Here is a 25,794-nt window from a genome sequence, read left to right on the forward strand (position 1 = left end):
ACAAAGTGTTTTCATGTAAATTATGCCTAATTTATCCTCACAAGATCCCTGCAATGAAGAAAGGGGAAGTACTTACATCCCTATTATTACAGAGTTTGAAAGAATTACCCACAATTATAGAGAGGGTAAATAGATCTTTTCATGTCAAAATCAACCTAGTAATACCATTCATCTGAAAGCATCAAAAATAACAATGCAGGACAAATAGGTGAATAAAGCAATTGCCCTGGAGTCAGGAGTACCTGAGTTCAAACAGGATATCAGACCCTTACTGTGTGACCCTGCATAAATTACTTAAACCCAAAGCCTTTAAAAAAAAAAAAAAAAAACCTAAATTTTTAAAAGTTACTAAATTCTAGCTCCTACCTAGTTCTATTCCAAAGTTGTGCTAAACAAACCCCCTTTTCCAAAAACATTTTAAAAAATTAAATCAGGTTCAAATAGGTTTTCAATTATGTGCAAGCCATTCTGCTGGGTCTTATAAGGAAATCTAAATTTTAACTATAGAATATTTTTTAGGAAAATACCCTGCCTTCATGGCCTAAGGAAATTGGACTAGAGAACAAGACCTTCACTTCTAGCTTTCTACAACTTAATTGTGTGACCATGGAGAAGTCTTATTATTTCAGTGCATTGCATGACTCAATAGCATAGAACAGAGAAGTCTATGCTTTATAACTCTGAAAATAGTATAGATCTATTATCAATGCCAAAAAGTAAAGAATTCTAGTTTAAAAAGAGGACTGTGGAAATTGAGTAGGGTACACAAAATAGCATTTTCACTCTTTCTGTTGTTGCTTGCTTGCATTTTGTTTTTTCTCATTTTTTCCTTTTTGTTCTGATTTTTCTTGCTTAACTTAAATTTAAGTTAAATCCCATATATGTATACATGTTTATACAATTCTCTTGTTGCATGTATTGGATTACTTGCCATTTAGGAGAAGGAGTGGGGGGAAGGAGGAGAAAATCTGGAACACAAGGGGTCAATGTTGGAAAATTATCCATGCATAAGTTTTAAATACTTTCTTTCCTTTCTTTTTTCTTTTTTTTTTTTTTTGCTGAGGCAATTGGGGGTAAGTGACTTGCCCAGGGTCACACAGCTAGGAAGTGTTAGGTGTCAGAGACCAGATTTGAATTTAGAGTCTTCTGACTTCAGGGCTGGTGCTCTAACCACTGCACCACCTAGCTACCCCCATGCATATGCTTTGAAAATAAAAAGCTTTAATTTAAAAAAAAAATCACCCTACTTTTCTGGAACTCAGTTTTCTCATGTACAAAATGAAGGCATGCAATTAGGTAATCTCTTAAAAAAAAAAAAGACTCCAGTTTTTGCCACCTCAATTTATATATACAAGAAGAGAACTTTGACTATAATTAATCCTTTTCCCAAAAGTATATCAGGGAAATGGATCTTTTCTAGGCCTCAAAGTTTTTACTTAAATCAAGTCAAGTCAACATTCTTTCATTAAGTAGCTATTATGTGTCGGGCACTGTACTAAAATACAGGAGATACAAAATAAATAATTAAAAGGCATATCCAAGAAGTTCTTGCTCTAAAAGAGATCACAGTCAAACTTCTCTCCCTCAAGCAGGTTTTATTAAGTTTGTTTTGCTAAAGATGTTTGTGCAAGTTTTTGTGTAGTCTTTTTATTCTGGAAAAGATTTGAGTCATTAACCTAAAACACAGAATCACTGGGCTTGAAAAAGGCCATAAGTCATTTAATAACCATTCTCTCACCTTATACAGGAAATAATTTTCCTAACTTCTTTATATCAGTGTGTAACAAAATTGACCAAAAGGAAAAATTTTTTATCTAACCTGAGTATCTCATATTATATAGCACAAAGTTATTTTCTCTTCTTCTGTCTGAAACCCTGTGCTTTAGGCCAATTCAGGGTAAACAAATACTAAAATAAATGGATATTTCATCACTAAATAATGAAAATGGCACTGGCTCTAGATTGAGATCTTCAGTGTAAATACTACTATCTATGACACTACCATTATTGACTTTGGGTAAGTCCCTTAATCAAGTTAAGTTTCAGTTTTCTCCTTTGTAAAATGAGATAGTGAACTAAATATATACTCTCTGAGATTCCTTACAGTTTCCAATCTATGATTTCATTTAATATATATACATGTATTATATCGGTAGGTATATGTGAATATATTATATAGGTAGGCATATTCTCTTGCATGTGTGTATGTGCACATGTGTAGCCACATATGCAACTGATACAAGTAAAACTACATTTCAGGAAATATTATTGTAATCTGACATGAATGTAATAAATTCTGTTATAAATCCTACACGCAGACATATTTAAAAGTCCCTATTCATTTTAGTGGATCTATTTGTTGAAAATGTTACCTTTGATATGGTATTTATGTGATAATTATATTTTAAAATCTAAAGGAATTATTTTTAATAAAATTTTGTTTTTTTTTTAAATCAGATGTCTCACTATCACTTATAATAATACTGTAGCACATACATATGGTTTGCGAATCTCTTTCTGCATTTAATATCATTTTGTAATATCGAGATGTTATCTAATTTAATCCTCACACCAACTCTCTGAGGTAGGAAGGAAAATGGAAGGAAAAAAGCATTTACTGAGCTCTTACTATGTGCCAACCTATTTTGAAAGATTTTAAATGACAAGCCAAGAAGTTTCTATTTTATGGTAGAGGCAGCAGGGAAAACTGACCATTTAATATTTCTAAGTAAAGAAGTAACATGGTCAGTTCCTCATCTGACCATTTCCTGTGCTTCAGAAATATTCAGCTACATGAGAGGATGAACTGAAAAGAATGAAGGTCAGAGTTAAGAAAGCTATTTAAGGAAATACTGCAATAATCCAGGTGAGATGTGAACTTGAACTGGAGTAGCAGTTTGTGTAAGTGTAAAAAAGGGGACAAGATCACAAGACTTGGCAAATGAATGAGAGTTGAGAAAAGAGACATAACTCAAAGATGACTCCATGGTTACAATCTAAGTGATTAGAAAGATGGAAACACAAACAATAAGAAATAGTTCTCACTGAAAATCTCCTGTAAGAGGAAATCTACTAATTCCTAAAACATCCTTTTCCACTTCTGAATAATTCTAATTTTTAGTATTTGTATATACCCCAAAACAACACATCCTGAAATGCTGAGATTAAAAATGGGAAAATGAAGTCTGCTGTGGCTTGGGAATCCCCTTCATGATGCAGGAAAACTGGGAAACAGATGTATTGTTGATAGAGTAGTAAAATGATCTAGCCATTCTGAGGAAAAATTTGAAACTACACTCAAAGGGCTATAAAACTGCATATACTCAGATACAGCAGTGTCACTAATGGGTTTGTATCGCAAAGAGATCATAAAAGAGGGAAAAGCACCTACCTATATGTATAAAAATATTTGTAGCATTCCTTTTTGTAGTGGCATGGAACTGGAAATTGAGTAGATGTCCATCAATTGGGGAATGGCTGAATAAACTATGATATATGTAGGTAATGGAATATTATTATTCTATAAGAAATGATGAACAGGCTAATTTCAGAAAAGCCTGAAAAAACGTACATGAACTGATGCAAAATGAAGTGAGCAGAACCAAGAGAACATTATACACAGTTACAACATTATCTGATGTCAATGTGATGGACTTGACTCTTTTCAACAGTGAGGTGACTCAAGTAAATTACAATGGACTTGGAATGGAAAATGCCATCAGCATTCAGAGAGAACTATGGAGACTGAATATGGAGTGAAGTATACTATTTGTACTTTTAGTTTGTTTCTTTCTCATGGTTTTTTCCCCTTTTGATCTGATTTTTCTTGCACAATATGACAAATATGAAAATAAATTTAAAATAATTGCACATATTTAATCTATATCAGATTACATGCTGTTTTGGGAAGCGGGGGAGATAACGGAGGGAGAAAGAAAAATTTGGAACACAAAGTCTTACAAAAACGAATGTTGAAAACTATATTTACATGTACTTAAAAATTAAATGGCATTGAAAACGAAAAAAAAAAAAAAGAATCCTCTTCATTAGTTGTACTGCTGATGAAGAAAATGAGGCACAGGGTAGAGTAACTTGACCAAGGTAATCCTGCTAGTGTTTTGAAACACTATTTGAACTCAGAGCATTTACCTACTGTATCAACCAGCTGCCACTCAACATCTTATGCTGAATCAAATACTTTAAGTCAACAAATCAGCAAGTATTTATTAATTTTTTACTACATGCCAGCACTATATTTCTTACTTTGGTTTATTTAAACTAAATATGAGACTTTACACAATTTATGTTTCAAGAAATCAATTTCACAAGTATAGTTTAGAAAATTTATCTAAAAAGATGTAAAGGTTTTTAGTGGACAACTCAATGTAAGTCAATAGGGAAACTATAACTTCAAAAGCTAATATAATTACAATAACAAAAAATTTATATTAAATATCTAAGAATTTCTTTTCTATGAGTCAAAATGAAAAAGAGGGCATCCCAACATTTTAGAGACGGGAAAAATAAATTATGATACAAAAGAAGCTGCAAGGTGGTGCAGTGGTTTTAAGCACTGGTTCTGGGGTCAGAAAGATCCCATTTCAAGTTGAACCTCAAACATACTTGCTAACTTGCTAATAAATAAATCGCATCACCTATTGTTTTCTTCAATTACCTCATCTATAAAATGGGATAATAATAGTCCCTATTCGATCTATTAAGATAATAATTGTAAAGCACTTTATACAGTGCCTGGGACATATTGTTTAACTGTGCTTATTTGTTACATGGTAGTCTTTGTTTAATATTTTGGGGTGGAAAGGAAGGACTAAAAATAGGACTGCCAAGAATGTAAAAGAAAAAAAGAGTCCTGGTATTTTTTTTTTAATGAAAAGAAAACAGAAAACAGTTTGAAGGACACAAGCAGGATAGCTTTTTATCTAACACTGAATTTATAATGTACATATTGTAGATTTGTAGTTTCATTTTAAAATATCCTATTTTTTCTGTCCTGTATATATGGAAATGCAAATATTTGCATTTATTTATAAGTATAACACATACACACACAAAGGCAATGTTCAAATGATGTCACACACAGAAAAAAAAAGAATGAATTACTACTCATTTAAAATTAATACATATACTTTAGCATAGGGAATTAATAATTAGTAGATAACGGAATTTATCAGATACATATCAATATTTTCCATTTTCATTTTTCTTACTTTCATGTTTACATATTTGTCTATTTGTACTTACCAATGGAAACTTTTTGAAATTTTTAAGTAAAAGTTGAGAGTCAATGTTTGTATGTTTGCTGTTGTTTTAGCTATGAAGTAAATATTCTTTTGTAAAATTAAAACTAAAATAAAAGCACTTATTGTACAAATTCACAAATTTTACTGTCCAAATGCTTCAGACTTATCACATTACCACAATATTCTTCTAATTACAGAAACTCAGCCTGAATAACTATAATAAAGAATAAAAGTGTATAAAAGGAGTACAAAATCATACAAGAGTTCAAAGAAGGAAGAAATCACTCTTTTCTGTCAAGTATAAGGAAGACACATAAGGTGAATTACAAAAGGTTTTAAATATGAGATAGCATTTGAACTCCATCTTAAAAGATGGACAGAATATTTAAGCTAGTAGCTCTGGTACTTATTAACTGTGTGACTCTGGGAATGTTGTCTTACTTTTCTGTGTCTCAATTTTCTCATGTGTAAAATGAGGGGATTGAACTAACTGTCCTTTCAGATGAAGAGCATCAATCCAATCCTCTCATTTCAGATGAAATGATGCCTAAAGTTCCTCCCATTATAATAGTGAAGATAGTGCTTAGTAAACTGCAATATAAATTACCGACACTATTACTATTATTCTAGTTTCCTAGTCAACTACTTGAAATTAGGAATATAACACATGTTCATCAAACTGAAAAATGATCTGATTCATTAATCATTTTTATTGACATTTTCTGGATTATCCCCTAAATTAACCATTTCTTTTTCACACTAAAGGTCGTTTGTATTTTTGTATCCCTTGAGCCTAACATAGCACTCTTCATATAGTGAATTCTCCAAACACATTAGCTGAGTTAAATGAAGTAAAATCTCACTAGTGCTCAATGAAGTAAAATCTTTTTTTTCCCCCAAGTCTCTTTTTTTTCATTAAAGTTTTTTATTTTCAAAACATATTCATGGGTAATTTTTCAACATTAGCCCTTGTAAAGCTTTGTGTTCCAATTTTCCCTCCCCTTGGTGGTAAGTAATCTAATAATGTTAAACACAGTAGAAATATATATTAAATCCAATATATGCATACATATTTATAATTATCTTGCTGCACAATAAAAATTAAATCAAACAGGAAAAAAATGAGAAAGAAAATAAAATGCAAGCAAATAACAACAAAAAGAATAAAAATGCTATGTTGTGACTCACCCTCTCTCTGGGTGTAGATGGCACTCTTCATCACAAAATCATTGGAATTTGTCTAAATCTTCTCATTGAAGAGAATCATATCCATCAGAATTGATCGTTGTATAATATTGATATTGCCATGTACAATAATCTTCTGTTCATTTCACTTAGCATCAGCTGTAAGTCTCTCCAGCCTTTCTGAAACCATCCTGCTGATCATTTCTTATAGAACAATAATATTCCATAACATTCATATAACTTATTCAGCCATTCTCCAACTGAAGGGCATCCATTCAGTTTCCAGTTTCTTGCAATTCTTGTAAGATTTTATTTTACTAGCATATTTACTAGCACCTAGTTCCCTGTTCAAAGGGAACTATATCCTTGCAACATTACCCAAAAGCATGGTTAAGTATTTTTCTATATAATCAGGCCTCATTTCTGTATACTGACTCATGTCTTCCTAGTTACTTCTACAGCTAAATAAGCTGTTTCCTTCCACTAATTTCTTTAAATCTCTATACTTATTCTGACAATAATCTTTCAAACTTTTTTTTTTAACGGCAAATTAAGAGCCTAAAAAGCAATGTTTCTACTGGCATTTACCACAGTTTGCTTTTTATAGACTTAGAATGCTTACAGATGCCAATAAAAACATCAAAATAATTCTTTTAAACCATTATTTCCTCTAGGTAGCATAGTGAATAGAATATCCAGATTGAATTAGTCTTTATCTTCCTGAATTAAAATGTGGTCTCAGACACTTTAGTAGCTATGCAACCATGGGTATGTCATTAAATTCTGTTTGCCTCAGTTTCTTAGTCTGTAAAATGAGCTGGAGAATAAAACAGTAGCTTTGCCAAGAAAGCCCCAAATGGGATCATGGAGAGTTGGACATGACTAAAAAATGATTCAACAACAAACAAAAGACTAGCCTTATTTAATTCAACCTTTCCTCATTGCCTTGATTTTCTGGATATTATTTTTTGTCGTTTAATAAAAAAAATGTTTTTTAAACCTCAAAATAAAAATTAGGTTTTGACGGTTATTTTTGGAAGAGGTGGGGAGTGAGGTCCTAGATCTATGATTTCATTAGGAGGTAGGACTCTTAATATGCTCAATATCTTCATCTATAAAAGAGTTGGTTGGATAGTCTTTCTTCTAGCTCAAATCTATGATTTTGTGATTTTATAACTACAAAGACAGTCTCTGAGCTTCTGGGAAATTTACATATATAAATAAGACACCGGCAATGTAAAGATATTAAGTCACAACTAGAGAAATCAAAGAAGGTTATTGAAGGTACAAGGGTTGAACATTGATGGAATGCAAGGAAACCAAGATGCTTAAATGAGTAAGGAATACATTCCAGGTATTTGAGAGGAGAAGAAAAAGGGAAGGCTGCTCATTTGTCCAGTGAGAATACATGGAAAAAGGAGATGGACTGGTCCAATTTGTCTTCAACATAGAGTTCATAGCAGAGAGTAAAACAAAATTTGAAATGTCAAATCACTGCTTTCAAATTCTTTTGAACTACTCACTCTCACTAGCCATGCCAAATAGTCCTTCAGATACCTCACAACTCTAAAATGCTAAAGTTTACCAAAAGGAAAAATGGGGGTGGGGGCAGCCCTTAATGGCCAACATAAGAACTTTTTTAAAGATCATCTAAAGTAATTAAAGTCTACCTCTAGTTTTTAAGTCAATTTTTGACTACTTTACAATCTTTATTACAAAACCCTGTCACCAGTTCCAATGATATTGTGATGAAGAGAGCTATCTACACCCAAAGAGAGGAGGACTGTGGGAACTGAGTGTGATCACATCATAGCATTTCCACCTTTTTTGTTATTGTTTTCTTGCATTTTATTTTTTCTCATTTTTTCCTATTTGATTTAATGTTTATTGTGCAGCAAGATAGTTGTATAAATATCCATGATATATAGGATTTAACATATATTTCTCCCATATTTAACATATATTGGACTACTTGCCATCTGGGGAGGAGTTTGAGGAAGGGAGAGAAATTGGAACACAAGATTTTGCAAGGATTAATGTAGAAAAATGATCCATGATATGTTTTGAAAATAAAAAGCTTTAATTAAAAAAAATACATTGTCACACCAGACAAACAATATTCTATTATAGAAATTTCATGGTGGAAAGTAGATGAGTCTAGCAAGCAACTATCCCAAAAGTACTTTACATTTTCTCCCTTTCCTTCTATCTTATGATATAAAACAGTCCCTCTATTAGGTTCATATTCAAACTTATGGATTAGAAATGGACAATATTCCATCTGAGGTTAACACTTCAGTAAGGAATAGTGAGATGCATCCCAACCAGAATAACTGTCTTTTTGGCTCTACCTCCCCAAAAGAGAAAAGAGAAGGTGTACTTGTTACTCTGAAGCTTGCTATGCCTTTTTCACAAGCTAAAAAGCATCTGAGTCCTGAACCTTGAGCCTCTGTCCTCTGCAAATAATCTTCTAAAGCAACAAAGTTCATTGTCTTTTTAGACAGTAGGAAAAATGAACTCACTCATACATTAAAATGAAACATCTTTATTTCCTCACCTTATACCTTAGCCTAATATTCACAAGAAATAATGATCAATAATATGACTGATAGGATAGGTCTGTCAGAACCTTATGTCAGAAATTGAGGTTAGGCTCTGAGATACCATTACCTCTCACCTCTCAGATTGCTTAAAATGACAGGAAAAAATAATAATGAATGTTGGAGGGGATGCAGGAAAACTGGGACATTGATGCATTGTTGGTGGAATTGTGAATGGATCCAACCAGTCTAGAGGGCAATTTAGAATTATGCTCAAAAAGTTATCAAACTGTGCATACCCTTTGATTCAGCAGTGTTACTACTGGGCTTATATCCCAGAGATATTGAAGATATTGAAGAAGGGAAAGGGATCCATATGTGCAAAAATGTTTGTGGCAGCCCTTTTCATAGTGGCTAGAAACTGGAAACTGAATGGAGGCCCACCAATTGGAGAATGGCTGAGTAAAATTGGAGAATGGTATATGAATGTTATGAAATGTTATTGTTCTATAAGAAATGACCGGCAGGATGAATACAGAAAGGCCTGAGAGACTTATAAGAACTCATGCTAAGTGAAATGAGCAGAACCAGGAGATCATTATACGCTTCAAAAACAATCCTAAATGAGGATCAATTCTGATGGAAGTGGCTATCTTCAACAATGAGAGGATCCAAATCAGTTCCAATTAATCAGTAATGAACAGAATCAGTTACACCCAGTGAAAGAACACTGAGAAATGAGTGTGGGACTACAACAAAGCATTTCCACTCTTTCTGTTACTGTTTGCTTGCATTTTTGTTTTTCTTCCCAGGTTATTTTTACCTTTTTCCTAAATCCGATTTTTCTTGTGCAGCAAAATGACTGTATAAATATGTATACATATATAGTATTTAGCATATACTTTAACATATTTAACATGTATGGGACTACCTGCCATCTATGAGAGGGAGTGGAGGGAAGGAGGAGAAAAGTTGGAACAGAAGTTTTTGCAGGGGTCAATGTTGAAAAATTACCCATGCATATGTTTTGTCAATAAAAAGCTATAACAAAAAAAAAGAAAGAAAGAAAGAAATTGAGGTTAGGATCTGAATTGTCAGGGAGAAAAGGAGAAGAGTAGGCAAGTGACTAATATTTCAAATACTCATTACATCCTTAAAAAAAAAAAAAAAAAAAACAAACCCGGGAAGAGGTTTATAAGAGAGGTTACTACCAAAAAATAAGTTCATTTCTAAGTGCATATAAACAACAATCATTGGTGACTTCTAATTCAGTGAATATATAGTATTCTATGACTCTCAGAATAAGCCAAAAGCCATTTATTTTATTTTTACTCTTCTAAATGAATATTATTCTGTCTAGCACTATAAAATATCTTCTTAGCAATTAGGGAAAATAGCATTAAATCCACAAATTCATTCCAGTAGTACTCGTTTTATTACAGCAGCATGTCCCAGTCTTAAACACTTAAAACAACACTCCAATCATTTAAGTTGTTCTTTATCTCACCTCAGACCCTAGACTAATTTGTCTGTCCCAGAGCAAGTCGTCATTAACTGATTAAACCTCTCTCAATCTCAATTTCCTCATCTGAGAATAGAGATAACGATAACACATATATCTTGGGATTGTTGTGAAATCAAATGAGATAAATATGTAAAGCACTTTCCTAACACAGACTATAAAATAATCATTCAGTAAGAATTTATTGAGCATTTACCAAGCCAGATACCAGGCTGAGAATACAAAGAAAGGCAAAAAAGACAAACATTTAAGAATTATTTTGTAATTGTCCAATACAAGTATACAATGTAGTTTGTTAGAGGACCATGCATTTTATAGTTATTTTGAATGGAACTTCCCTTTTTATGCTTCCTGGATTCATATAGAAAAATGTTATTGACATTTGTAAGTTTATTTTGTATTTGCTTTTTTAATTGAAACTACTGTCTCAATTAGTTCTTTTGCTGAATCCCAGAATTCTATAATGAAATCATTACATCTTGAACAAATAGTAATTGTTTTCTCCCATTATGTGTATTTTTAGGCTTTTGATTTCTTTATCTTCTTATTGATATTCCTAGAATTTCTAGAACTAAGTCAAATAATATCAGGTAAAGAAGACAATCTTACTTTACCACTGAATTAACTGGAAGTTTCTAATGTTTCTCCATTTCATATAATATTTATCCTATTAAAACCCTTTACAAAATGGGATATTGAGCAAAAATTAACACAATAATTTGTGAAAGGCTTTTTCCTCTTCTAATCCTATCCTGTCATTTTAGATGTTTTTGTCTTTAATAATTCTCTTAACTGTGTTCATATTATTGAAATCACCCTTGCATCAGCATTATAAAAACCCATTTAATCTTTTGATTTTTTTTTTGGATCAACTGCTGAAATCATTTTGCTAATATTTCATTTAAAAATTTTAACTAATATTCATTAGACACAGGCCAAGAGGTCGCTGTTTTTTCTTTCATGATTAAAGTACTAGGATTATATTTGTCTTATAAAAGAAGCTTGGCAGAGTATTTCTAACTATGCTTTAAAAGTAGACAGAATTTTTCATGAATTTTTCTCTTTTGGTAGTTTCTTTATAGTTAATTCAATTTCCCTTTCTGAAATTGGATTATTTATATTCCTATTTCCAATTTCAGAAAAGAAAATTGAACTATAAAGGATCTACCAAAAAAGGAAAATTCATGCCAAGGAATGTGCAAGTTATCAAACAACTGTACTCTTTATACATATCAGCAAGGTTATGTTTAAGATTCTTCAAGCTAGGGTTTAGCAATATTGTGAACCAAAAATTATTAAAAGAGTAGGCTGGTAATCAAAGAGGAAAAGGAACTAGATACCAAACTATCAATATTCACAGGATTGTGGAAAAAGCAAAAGAGTTCCAGAAAAATATCTACTTCTGCTTCTTGACTACACTATGGCCTGGGACTATGTGGATCACAATAAAATGTAGCAAGACCTGGAAGAGATGGAAGTTAACACATTATTTTATCTCCTGAGGAACCTATATGCAGGCCAAGAATCAACACTTACAATGAACCATGGAACAATTAATTGGTTTGATATAGGGAAAGGATAATGATTTCTATTGACACCTTATTTAATTTATATGCTTATTACATTATGTGAATGCTAACCTGGATAAATCAAAAGGTGGGAACCAAGTTTTCCAGGAAAACTATCAACAATTTCAGATTTGCAGACTATATCACTCTTGACAGTAAAATGGGAAGAGGAACAAGAAGTTTCTTGATGAGGATGAAAGAAGAGAGTGAGTGTAAAAGTAAAAATGAAATTTAAGATAAAAAAAGCTAAGATCTTGACAAATTGTCCAATTATTTCCTGTCAAATAGAGGAAGAAATGGAAGCAATGTCAGATTTTATATTCTTATGCTCAAAGAACACTGTGAAGGTTACTGCAGCCTTGTAATTCCATGGCTTGTTCCTTAGAAGGAAAGCTGACAGAGAGACTTCTATAGTCAAAGATATGATTTTTTTGTCTATAGTAACATATGACTCCGAAAGTTGGAATAAAAGAAAAGCTGAATACCAGCGAATCAATACTTCAAAATGTGGTGGTAGAAAAAAGATTTCTGAGATAGCAAGGAGATAAATTAGTCAACACTTCAATTAATTCAAACTATTTACTTGGAAGGTCAAATACTAAAGCTAAAACTTAAATACTCTGGTCACATAATGAGAAGGACTCAAGGTTGAAGACAAAAGGAAAAGGGGATGGCTGAAGATGAGATGGATAGATAGTAACATCAAAGCATCAAACATGAACTCGGACAGACTTCAAGAAATTGTGGAAGATAGAATAGCCTAGCGTTCTATGATCCATGAGATCATTAAGAGTTGGACACAAGAGAATGACTGAATGACAAATATCTCTACTTGGTGACTGTTCAGTATTTTATATTTTTTGTAGATAATTCTTTGTTTCCTTTCAATTTTCAATTTTGTTGGCCTATAACTGAATGTAAGAGCTTCTAATAGTTATTTTTATCTCTTCTCTGCTGCAAATTCACTGTTCATTTTTTTATTTTATTCCTTGGATTTTCCTAGAATTTTAAGGAAAATTAGGAGAAAAAAGTAAGAATAAAGGGGAAATAGTTCCTTCAGATTGCAACCTACATTACTCAGGAGTAATCATCATAACTCTTTAGAATTGATTTTAAAAATAGAAAAACAAATCAACAGAGTAGTCAAATTAGAACTAAAGAGCTCCAAATAATTCAATGCTGACAAAAACTTGTTAAAAAAACTGGAAAGCAGATTGGCAGAGAATAGAGTTATATCAACATCTTGCAAAATATTCTACAATAAACTCAAAATATATATGACTTGGATATTAAAGATGAAAAAAATTGAGAACCAAAACCAAATACTTTTCACAGTTATAAATACAGCATGAATTCTTGAACAAAGAATAGAAGGACTTATAAAAGATACAAGTAGAAAATTTTGATTATGTGAAATTTAAAACTTTTGCATAAACAAAAATGATGCAACAAAAATAAAAAGTAAAGTGTTCGACTGGGGGGGGTGATTTTTTTGGGGGGAGGAATCTTTATCCAGGGGTATGATGAACAAAATTAGTGGACAGTAGCCTGATGGGAAATGAAAAGAAAGCTAGCCTATGTGTCTTCCTTAAATGAAAGTTCTAGAAGTGCCCACTACATTCCAATCAAAGGAAGGGCCAGAAAATACTTTGGAGGTCTGAGTTCCAGAGTTGAAGTGGTTTTTCAAGATGAAAAGGTTTTCTGAGGCATAACAAGTCTGAAGTGACTTCTTATTGTAACAAAGAAATGGAAATAAGATGGTCATTGAATTGGAAATGGTTAAATATCTTCTACTATATGAATGCAATGGAATTCTGATGTACAATAACAATCAATACAGGGAAGCATGTTAAGATATAAAGTAAGATATAAAGTGAAGTAAAAAAAACTAACAAAAAAAATACAATGATTACAATAATATAAAAGGGAACAAGAACAACAAAATATCAACACTAAATACTACCATATTAAATGACCAAGTCTGAATCTAAAGAAGAAAAAAAAGAAAGTATTAATTAATTTTTTCAGAAGTAAATGGCAATAGGTATACTTTTTGATATGTTGGTTAGTTTTACTAAACTATTTCTTTCTCTTATTTTTATTCTTTGTAATAAAAAACAGCTCTCTTAACAGGAGAAGGTCCAGAAATGTGAGTGAAATAATAACAAAAAATTTTAATAAACTTTTTTAAAAATAATTTTTAAAGTATCTATTTACTATGCATCAGACATTTTGCTAGGTTCTAGAAATACAAAGATAAAAAATGAAATTGTCCCTTGTTCTCAATGAGCTTATATTCTATAAAGGGAGGCAACATACACATATGAATATATCCAAAATAAATACAAGATAACAGGGAAAGCAGAAATCTCAGAAAAGTGGAAGTCACTACCAACAGAAAAGATCAGAAAAGGCCTCAAATAAGAGATGTCTGAGCTGAGTTTGAAAGAAATTAGGGATTCTAAGAGACAGAAGAAAATAAGCATTCTAAGCAAGGGAAAAAAGATCAGAGAAATTAGCAAATTCAGAGAAATATAGTGTGTTGTGTAAGAAACTGTAAGAAACAGTACGAAACCAAGTTTGGCTTAACAAAGCATATGAATTAGAGTAATATGTAAGATTGGAGAGATAAGACACACTGAAGTAATGCTCTGAACCCACAGTGATTGTGACCAAGGAAAGGTGACTGGTTGGTAAAGTAAAAAGTAGTAAGAACCTTGCAACAGGCAAGCATAATAGTCAAGGAGGGAAATGTCAAACACAGATACATCTATAACTTCAAAAAGTTCAAAGAACTAATAGACATGAGAGCTCTTAATTCCATTCAAAGCTCATCTCTAATACATCAAGAGATGCTTCTTGAATCCCTCCAATTATTAGTGTACTCCCCAAATCATCACTTAGGGATATTTTTTGGTGTATTAGGAATATTTGGCATATTTCTTGTATTTACTTCTCTGTGAATAGTTCATCCTCCTTAGTATAGCATCTGGCACACACTAAGCATTTAACAAATGCCTATTAACTACTGATTATTTGAGTGTCAACTGTTGACTGATTGCAAGTATGCCTAAAAGCATGAAAGATCCTGGAAAGTAGGCACTATTTCATTATCATCTTTGTCATTGCACAGCTTGGCCGGTAGTAGGCACTAAATATTTGTTAAGTAATTTGGCTACAAGGCTCAGAGATTTTAAGAGGCTTCTCCAAGGTGACAAATTCTACTACTATGTATTAAGTCTAGGTCTTCTGATAGTCCAGTACAATTTCTATTAACCTACAATCAATGATTAAGAAATAACTAATAGCAGAGCTAAGATGGTAGAGTAAAGGAGAAATAACACAATAGTTATTTTTACCTGTAAACTACGCTTTTTCTAAACAAGAGTTTTTCAAGATGAACCCAAAAAAACAAAGTGTTTTAAATAAAGCAAGTTCTATATTTCAATATGACATAAAAGTGACTCTGGCTTGTTGAAGGTTATCCATAAGTTTATATAAACTCTGGAAAATGACAACAAATTATGTTTGCTTTTCACTGTCACACAAAGAGAACGCTCATCAGTGGGCCACTCACTTGACAATGCATTATTTAGCCATAGCAATCCAAAAATAAAATACAAAATACTGAGGAGAAATATAACCAATTATAAATATTAACTTAATTGTTGGTACTCTAAATGTATGATCTTTATCCTGGACCCAATGAGCTATATTACTGGAGGAACTGAATCATATCAATATTAACAATCTCACTATAAATGAAACCATAACAAAATGAAGTTGATGCTAATAGAAAAAAGGATGAGTCACTGGTTTCCCAAGGGAAAAGCAAATATAGGAATTAGTAGAGTTGGTTTTACTGTGCATCCGAAGGCAACAAGAAACATAATTTCATAGGCCACCTGATCACTTCCTATTTGGAACTTTTGAAAAGAAGTTTCAAAAAGACAATCATGAAGATAATTTCAGTTTATGCATCAATATTTACAGCAGAAACTGATGAGGTAGAAAAAAATCTACAACGAACTTAATAAGATCTTCCAAATTAAAAGAAGCTATACTTTAATGCCCAATGACTTCATTAAAAAGGCTACCTTCTAAGTTCAGGCATTACCTCTCACCTAGATTCTTGCAATCCTCTCCTGATGGGTATCTCTGCCAAAGTAATTTTCCTTAAGCACTTACCATGTGACTCCACCACTCAACTCCAGGGACTTCCTATTGCTATTAGGATCAAATGTAAATAGCTATATTTATATCCCTATATATGCTTTTAAATCCCTGTATAACATGGTCCTAACCTATTTTTCCTAGTCTCAGTGGGCATTGTTCCTTCCTCTCACACTCTTCAAATTCAGCCAAACCAACCTTCTCTATTCTCATACAAAACACTATATTTCTTGTTTCATCTGCCCTTGAAATAGCTAGCCTACATGCCTAGACTGAATTTCCACTTTACCCTCACCTCATAAAATTCTGTTCTTTTAAAAGTCAAACTCTAACTTAGCAAGCCTTTCCTGATGCCACCAACTAATAATATTCTCCCTCTTAAACCCTTTTATATTTAACAACTTTGTATATATTTATATTTATTAACTTTCTATTTGTCCTCTCTCTATATATATATTCACATATGTACTTATGCCCTGTAATTAGAATGTAAGTTTCTTGAATAGACATTGTTTCATTCTTTTTACTTGCACATCTAGCAATTCTATCTAATACACAGTAGGAGCTCAGCAATATTTGATGATTGATTGGGGGAGAAAAGTTTACAGAAAACTTACTGAGAGACTCAACTAAATCTGTTCAGAGCATTCAAAACTGAAACTAGAGGATAATAAATAGCCAAAACATGAAAAAGAAAAGGAAAAAAAATGTTAAAATTTCTATAAGCTGTTTTCTCCACCAGTGGCATCCTTAATGAGTTTGAGAAGAAAACTTAATTTTCAGAAACACATTATCTTATACCTTCCAATGAGCTTATTTGTTGACTATATTAACAGGAAGATTAGATAGATTTTTAACAATTCTTATATAGTCTCCCCATGTAGTAAAGTCATATGAGATAATTTTAATAATCCTTTGATTAATAAAAACCAGTGCTTGCCAAGATGTTTACAACTGTGGTGGATGATGTCCAACACACAGCTGAAACGCAAGTCAATTATGCCAATTGCTTTCTGGTTACAAAGAAATTGTACTGATTTTGTTAATTTCTAAAACACTACAGAGCCTCCAAAATGAGTTCAATAACCAAAGATATTAGTATAACAATCTCCACAAGAAAAGACAAACGGATGAAAAATGCCTCTTCTTTAGCCCAGGCAGTCCCTAGAGAGAAGGGCTGTGTGTGTATGTGTATGTGTGTGGGTGTGTGTGTGTGTGTGTGTGTGTGTACACAATAGACACTAGATGAATAACAAATAAGGACTAGAATTAAATTGACAACAAATAGGCTGGATTACATTTGGAAAATTGGATAGTGCCTTTAACCACTCGAAATTCTTCACTGAAACAGCAAGTCATCTTTTTAACAACAATATTCTACTGGTGATGTTACATAGCTCCACTTTAGAAAACCAGTTTTCAAAGATTTAAATTGGAGGTCATCAGAAGGTCAACGGAGAGGAGCTTAATGGGCATGAATAGGCTGTAGAATAATACCAAGAAAGAATGACATGGGTGAAGTGGTGTAAAGGATATAGTCAGATTTCCTTTTCATGATTGAAAAAGAGTTTGGTTAGCCATGCTGTGAGAACAAAAGATAATTGATGGATAACCCATGTGCTTTACTGATATCTCCCCACAATGCGCAAAGGTCTAAAATAGGGGTTCTTAGCCTTTTTTGTGTGTCACAAACCTCTGGCAGCCTGGTGAAATCTATGTACCCCGACTCAGAATAATGTTATTAAATGCATAATATACAAAAGATTGTAAAAGAAACCAATTATATTGAGAGGATCATCAATTTTTTTTTTTTAAATCAAGTTTATAGACTTCCCCATCCCCCTCCCATTTAAGAACTCCTAGTCTTAAAAAAGGCTTCTAGTGTATTGAATGCAACCCCCTGTAGAGGACTTATGGGAAGACATCAACAAGGTTCACATAGAACACAAAGGCCTGGATAGGATAGGATCTGATCACTCTAGAAAGTGCCAAAACTGCTTTATGATACAAAAGAAATAACCCATGAACAAAGTAAAAATAAATATTCTGAAACAGATGGTTATCAAAACCAGAATCAAGAAGATACAATATAAACTCTTCAGGGGAAGGACTATTTCAAGCAATCAACATACTTCATTAAACAACTACTATGTGCCAATCACTGTGCTGGATACCAGGCATACAAAGACCAAAAACAATTCCTTGCTTACTATTATCAAAAGAAACAAAGTATACATACTTGAATAAACACAGGATAAATACAAAGTAACCTTTGGGGAGATAGGGCTAACAGATGAGAGGAAGGATCTGGAAAGACTTAAAGTAGAAGATGGTCCTTCAGCTTACCTTTTAAAGGAACAAAGCATTCTGAGAGCACAAGATGAAGAGGCAAAACATTCATTTTTGCCTTTGCTTCATCAAAACCTAGTGCACCTAACTTTACACAGATTAGGCACTTTCTAAACATTCATTCAATTGAATTACTGGGCAGTGGAAGAACATATTAAAGATGAGAAAGGAGAGATTTTAGTTACAAACTATTAGGTTCTTCCTGTAAGATCTGAATCTTACCTTTTTTTTTTTTTTTTTTTTTACAACACATAACAAGGATCCATAGAAATCAGCACATATAAGAAAACCTGCACTATGAAAATAAGAAAAAAATAAATTGAGATAATAACCCCTACTGACTGGTAAAGAGAGAGCTATTTGACGAACAGGACACATGGAGAGCGAGCAGTATTACCATTCTATGGCCTCTGAGACAAAACAAATTGTACTTAAGACATCATTGACGTCTACTGGTTTATGTGAAAATAAATTAAACACCCAAAATGCCTTTTTTTAAAAAATTGGTAGTGATTATGAAGTGATCATGTCCAGGATGACAGTAAAACCAAAGACATTCTGAGTACAAATGCTATTTTCAAGTCTTCTTCCAATTAAAAGTTGTAACTCTTGAAAAGAAGAATAAAGAGGATAAAGAGTGGAATCTAAAACATCAGTCACTTAGTCCAATCTTCTCATTTTACATATTAACAAAAAGTTTGTCATATATCTAAGACTACGTAAATAGCATGACTGAAAAACAAATCCTAGGGGCAGCTAGGTGGCACAGCGGATACAGCACCAGCCTTGAAGTCAGGGGGACCTGAGTTCAAATTTGACCTCAGATACTAATAATTCCTACCTCTGTGTGACCCTGGGCAAGTCACTTAACCCCAATTGCCTCAAAAAAAAAAAAATCCTGATCTTCTATACATCTACAAGTGCTGTTTCTGTCCCACATCCAGAAAACGGGTGGCACAGTGGAAAGAATGCTGAATTTAGTTTAGAGGACTTGAGATTCAAATCCTCATGTTGGTTAGAGCCAGAATAAGGCTGGTAAAATAATTAAGATCATGAAACTTGAGTATAAAATATGATTAGGAAGCTATAAACTGGGGGGGAGGGGTAGGGGAGGGGGGTGTGTGTGTGAAAAGAATCCAGCAACATAAGTACAAAAAGGTATGAAAGAAAGTACAGAGAAGATGCTCAGAGGACATAATCAATTACTGACAAAAAGAACAGAATTAACACATCCTTACAAACCAGTATATAATAATCAAAACAAATTTAATATATTAACAAATGGGAAGAGGTTAATAATTCACAAATGTCATGGACTTAGTGACAGAGCTTGCATTAAGAATATCATGATGGAAATATTTATACAAAAGAAACAGATCTGATAGAAGGGGCAATAAGAGTAGCACTACTTGTCAAGGACACACACACACACACAGACGAATCACAATTTGAGAAAGTGTATGAAGATAAAGAGTGAAAAAGCAAATGTTACGACTGGAGTAGATTACAGACTGCCTTGCACAGATGGAAGATATGGATAATGCTCCCCAAATATAGATTACAAAAATAGCATAAAAGTTAAATTACATGATTATGGAGATCTTCAATTATCCTGACATCTCCTAGAACTCTCATTGCATAGTCTGGAGATATCTGATAAGTTCTTAAGATACAATTTCCTTTCTCAGAATGTAAAGATAATACCTAGGGGAAGTAACACCCTGAATCTACAGTAATTATGACTAACAAGGAGGTACTGGTTGGTGAAATAGAAATAATAAGAACTTAGCAATAGCTATGAAAGTCAAAGAAATAATTAAGCTTTTAAAAGAGCTCAGAATTAAAAAACACAAGAAAAAAGTGCAAGAGTATATAACCCAAAGAGTGCCAAAAATCTGTGTACTGGGAAAGCTAGTTTTATCAGACATTTTATTCACAACTGTTTGAGGGGGAAAGAATGAACTAAAGTTTATGAATAATACTCAAATCATTCAGGAAAGTAAACTCAAAGTCATTCCCCTCAACTCTTCTTTCTCCTTCATCTACTCCATATATCCAATATATTGCCAAATCTTCAGATAATACAAATCTTCAGCTATATGTCAGAACTAATATGTTGGATGGCAGGAACCAAAAGGAGTTCTTCAGACACGAACAATAAGCTGCATTTAACAAATGAAATCTATTAAGAATAAACAAAGTCCTGTGACACAATTTTCAAAAAACAATTTCAGATAGCACAAAATGAGACAGATTTAGTTCATGTGAAAATCATCATGGGCATATTAATTTACTGCTTATGAATCCTCAGTAGCACGTAATGACTAAAAAAGCTAAGATAATCTTAGGCTGTATTAGTAAAAATATAAGGGAGATAATAAGTCTCATTGTCACTGAACACCAAAAAAATCAGACCAATCTTGAATATATTAAATTCTGAGCACTACATCTTAAGTACTGACAAACTAAATAAAGTCCATAGAAGAGTGACCAGGGCGCCAATGTATAGAAAATGTCATTATATAGGCTTATAGTAGACATAACAGGTTCCAAATATTTAAAATGTTGCTATATGTATAGATTCAATAATCTATGTGGCTAATGAGGACACAACTAATAAATACTAAAGAAGAGTACTAGATTTCAGCTCTAACAACCAGAGCTGTCCAAAAACAAAATATAAAGAACCACCTCACAAGTCCTCTCCCACTGTATATAAAAACAGAATTTAAGTTCATGGGGGAGGGGGAGAAAGGAGGAGAGGGAGAGAGTAAAGAAGGGCCTCCTGGAGGGTTTACTATCTTTTAGTTATATTCTGAACTATTAAGTGATCCCTTCCCACTCTAAGAATTGGATTCTAGAATTAATATTCTGAGGATTCTGTCCCAAATAAATTCTATATTGAAAATATCCTACCCCCTTTTTTAAGACTTAACACTTGATAAATGTAGGGAACTCTCTACACTTTTTTCCCTTTGAAGAAACAACCTCTACCAAAGCAAAGAGGAAAAATGGTCTACAAATTATTGTCTTAAAAGTTATGTGAGGGGAAGGTGGGGCAGCTAGGTGGTGCAGTGGATAGAGCACCAGCCCTGAAATCAAGAGGACCTGAGTTCAAATCTAGATTCAGACACTTAATACTTCCTGTGTTACCCTGGGCAAGTCACTTAACCCCAACTGCCTCAGCCAAAAAAAAAAAAAAAAAAAAAAAAAAAGTTGTGAGGCTGATTTGCCCAGATTTTGACAGAAACTACAACTTGAAAAAATTTTTGCTCGGGTGACTAGGGTATATAAAGAAAAGTTCACAGAATCCTATACAAATCCATTTTTTTAATAAACCAGTACAATAGTTCAGACTTTGCAAGATCTAATAAAGGTAATTTTCAATTTTGTTGTGGATATCTTTTTCCTTTATATTATTATACTATCAAAAATATCAAGTGTCTACCAGGTACAAAGAAATGTACTAGCCTCATAAACACTATGCTAAGCACTTAAATAGCCATTATTATATGTGATTAAGAATATACTGAAGGGACAGCAACTTATCCAAACCCAAAAAGTTGGGCCTTAGAGTCAGGACAACCTAGATTAAAAGCCCAGCTTTTGATACTAGCTATCTGATCATGTGTGTATGCCTCAACGTCCACAAGGCAATTCTATTAAACTATAAATTTCAGAAAAATTAGTGATCACTATTAGTAGCAGTAGTTTTCAACACTAGAGAATTCTCCAGAGATGAAATCTCTGAAAAAAAAAAATGGGAAAAAAAGTTATCATTATATCTAAGAAGGATCTAACATGGCAAGATTTGGTAGTCTATGACACAAGATAATTCTTTGGTAGTATGGATGCAGAGGAGACAGGGAGTGTCCATGGATCCATAATTGTAAAATATTTTAAGTACCAACTCAAAATTATTCCCCTATGAAAGGTAGTGCTAGTATGCTAATTTTACACATGATATTGAGTCTCAGAAAATTAATAACCACTAACCTTTAAAACCAATGAAATCAGGATTCAAACTGTGGTCTTCTGATTTCAAATCTATGGCTCTTTCTAATACATGATGTCCCTAGAAGAATACACTGCAAAGCATTCTTTAAATGCTCCTTTGGGTACTTGAGATTCACGTGTCCCATAGGAAAAGTTAATACCACCAAATAAGATTGTGAGCACTTGTAGGGGGACTTGTAGTTAATTCTATGCACGATATTATCAACAATGAATTTTTCTAACAGCTAACAGGACCTTTAGGGTCATTTCAAAAATAGAAGGATAGACCATTTGTGAACGTGCATGAAATCCCCTTTTCTCTAAAATGACGTTTGATAGTGTACTCAACCATACTCAACAAACCCTACTGATGAGACCGCAATAAAAAAATTCAATTTTATGAACTCTACATGTCAAAAAAAAATAAATTAAAGCACTTCATTATCTGTAAAAATGAGCAAAAGAGAAAAGACAAATTTGTTCACAGGAGATACTGGAAAGTATTTTGCCTCCGATTAGGTTATAATCAGTTCGGTTTCATCCCCAGATAAAAGTTGTGCAATGGTACAATCTTGCTTGTCCCCAAAAAGAAAAAGTATTGTCTCTATGAAGTGTTATTAGACTTATAACCACCTATTCATTAAAAGTGATGTTCAGCATTCCATTACATCCCATGAAAGGTCAACACAAGGAATAACTCAAGAAACAAGAATCAAGTCTCCATTCTCCAACCAATTCAGTTTCATGCTTGTCTGAAGTACATTCGGGAATGAGCAGTGCCCATCGACTGATCCCATATTCTTCTCTACTCCCTGCCCTCCCTACTCTTTTTGGTCTTTTGAAGGTTCTCAGTCCTTTCTATACTGGGTCTAACCCTGAAGCTGCCTCTCCCCATTCCAAAGCCTTGGAACTCTTTTCAGATACAGATGTTCTCCTCTGTTCCAGGATTTACTTTTAACTTTACTTTCTGGCAGTACACCAAGGCTGATGTGTACCAGGCCAACAAGGGATGAGAGGGGATGGGATGGGATGGGATGGGATGGGATGGGATAGGGTGGGATGGGATGGGATGGGGTGGGATGTCATGGGGTGGGGTGGGGGATGGGATGAAACCGGTGGGATAGGAAGAGAATGCATGGGATGGGAAGGGTGGTATGGGATGGAATTGGATGGGGGAGGGGAGAGAAAGGAAGGGAAGGGGTGGAGAGAATAGGGAGAGTGGGGATGGGAAGGGAGAGGAAGAAAGACCCTGTGGCCTTGGGGAGAAAGTATGGGGGAGGGGGAAGCCAAGCCAGGGCATCTTCCCCAGCCTGCCTCGCGGGCAGCGCGGGCCGGACTGGCGACGAGCGGGGGAGGGGTGCCCGCCTGCGCGCGTAGCCGGGCCTTTAACTCCTCCGGCGAACGACCGGATGAGGGGCGGCGCGGGAGCAGCGGCCGTCCTCGTTGTCGTTCCTCCGCCCCCCCCCCTCCCGCCCCAGCCCTGCGGGCACGCGCGAACACACACACACGCACGCACACTCGCACGCACACACACACACAAAGCAGCCCGGCGCGGGCCGATCTGGCCAGGCCCGGGGGAGGAGCAGCAGGGCCGTTGGCGGCGGTCCGCGGGCCAGACCTAAGCCAGAGGAGGCCGCGCCGCGCCCCGCCCCCGCCTTGCCTAGCCGCCAACGGCCCCGCGGCCCCCGCCCGCCCGTGGTCCCTCCGCCCGTCCTTTCCTCCCTCCCTCCCTCCCTCACTCACCCACCTCAGAATCCGCGGCGGCCATGGCCCGGGTGCCCCGACTGTGGCCCCGCCCCCGTCCCGCCTCGCGCACACATGCCCCGCCCCCACGGCGCCCCGCCTCTGGTCCATAAGTCCCTCCCTCACGCTGCCACACGCACACGGAGACCCCACCCTTCTTTGCAATCGTTCATCCTCGCTAGGATTGAGGAAATGTAGGGAGCTGACTGAAGCCAGCGAGCCGGCGTGCGCACGCGCAGTCTACGAGAGTGCTATGGCGGCGACCAGATTCGCTCTTCCGCACAGCTGGAGTACCACGTGACTTCGCCGCGCGCCACCACTTAAGTACGCCGTCCACTCTAGAACGAACCTGGGAGCTGAGGTCACGAATGCTTTCTCTTTCAGCTCCGACCAGTGAGGTCGCTCAAGCTTCAAGTGAAAAGTAAAATGTTTGTTGACATACTTCCCCATAAAACAATTTTCACAGCGAGGAACAGGAAGGTAGACAAGGATTGGGGTGTGATGCACCTTAGTCCTACATCCTCAGCTCTTCTCAGCCCCCAAGCCGTACAAGTAATCTATTACCGAATCTCCCGTAAAGGGAGGTCCATGAGGCCTCAGGTTCCCGATCACAAAACCTTTCCAAGCGCACACTCTTCACTAGCTAGCAGGGAATAACGGTTATCCCCATTGTACCGCTGGGAAAACTGAGGTCCAAAGTGGCTCAAGACGAAATTCGGAATAGTTATTAGGCAGAATCCTGATCCCTTCCGTACTCCAGCCCAGGGCTCTCCTCCAACAAACAGCACCTTGTGCTTCAGTCCCGCAAGCCTCGGAGAAGACTCCGCAGGGTTGCCTTCTGACGCCCTCCCTCGCCCTAGCGGGTAATCCGAGCCACACTGCGGCTATCTGTCGCCCTCTGCAGATGGAAAACGGGGATGGTGTCTTTTCTGGCTGCCTCCCCAGCGCCCCTCACTGGATGCGGGACGTAGCTGGGGTCCACTTGATGCTCTGTGAATAAATAAATGAATGAAATTCTAGCTTCGTGAACTCCACCTTTTTGCCGCCGCCTGTTGATAACTGCTTTGGAAACCCCAGGGATTCGGAACGCTTCCCCCTCAGTCAGTGTCCTCTGCTGCCCTCCCCTGGTGACAGCCGAGCTGCCCCCTCGGCCCGCAGTGCCTCCGTGTAAGGAGCCCTCTCCTGGCCAAATTACAAACGCCAGTAAACAACCTCCCTTCTGCGTTTGGGCTCGGGCGAATGCCTCGTGTGCCACCTGAGCATACGATCTTGGGGGGGAGTGGGGGAGGTGGAGGAGAGTGAGGAAAAGGGGAGCAGCGGAGCTCAGCTTATGCTCCTAGCGAGCCTTATGGATATAGGACAGGCTGCACCAGACAAAGCGGAGTCGGGGCTAGAGATCACCAAGCAAGGAGAGCATCATCTTATATAGGGGTGGAAGATCAGGAAAGGGGTCATGA

General features: G+C 35.4%; 1 protein-coding gene across 2 annotated transcripts in view; it reads right to left on the reverse strand.

The window, feature by feature from the left end:
* EHMT1 (euchromatic histone lysine methyltransferase 1) overlaps positions 1 to 25,310 on the reverse strand; it is a 281,129-nt gene extending 255,819 nt beyond the window's left edge. For both annotated transcript variants that reach the window (XM_051976841.1, XM_051976843.1), the window contains exon 1: positions 24,342 to 25,310. In XM_051976841.1, coding sequence (XP_051832801.1) covers positions 24,342 to 24,362 — 21 coding nt within the window. In that variant the 5' untranslated portion in view covers positions 24,363 to 25,310. The remainder of the gene's footprint in view (positions 1 to 24,341) is intronic.
* Positions 25,311 to 25,794: the final 484 nt, after the last annotated feature.

This window comes from Antechinus flavipes, chromosome 2 (genome assembly GCF_016432865.1).
Source record: "Antechinus flavipes isolate AdamAnt ecotype Samford, QLD, Australia chromosome 2, AdamAnt_v2, whole genome shotgun sequence".
Taxonomy (NCBI): Eukaryota; Metazoa; Chordata; class Mammalia; order Dasyuromorphia; family Dasyuridae; genus Antechinus; species Antechinus flavipes.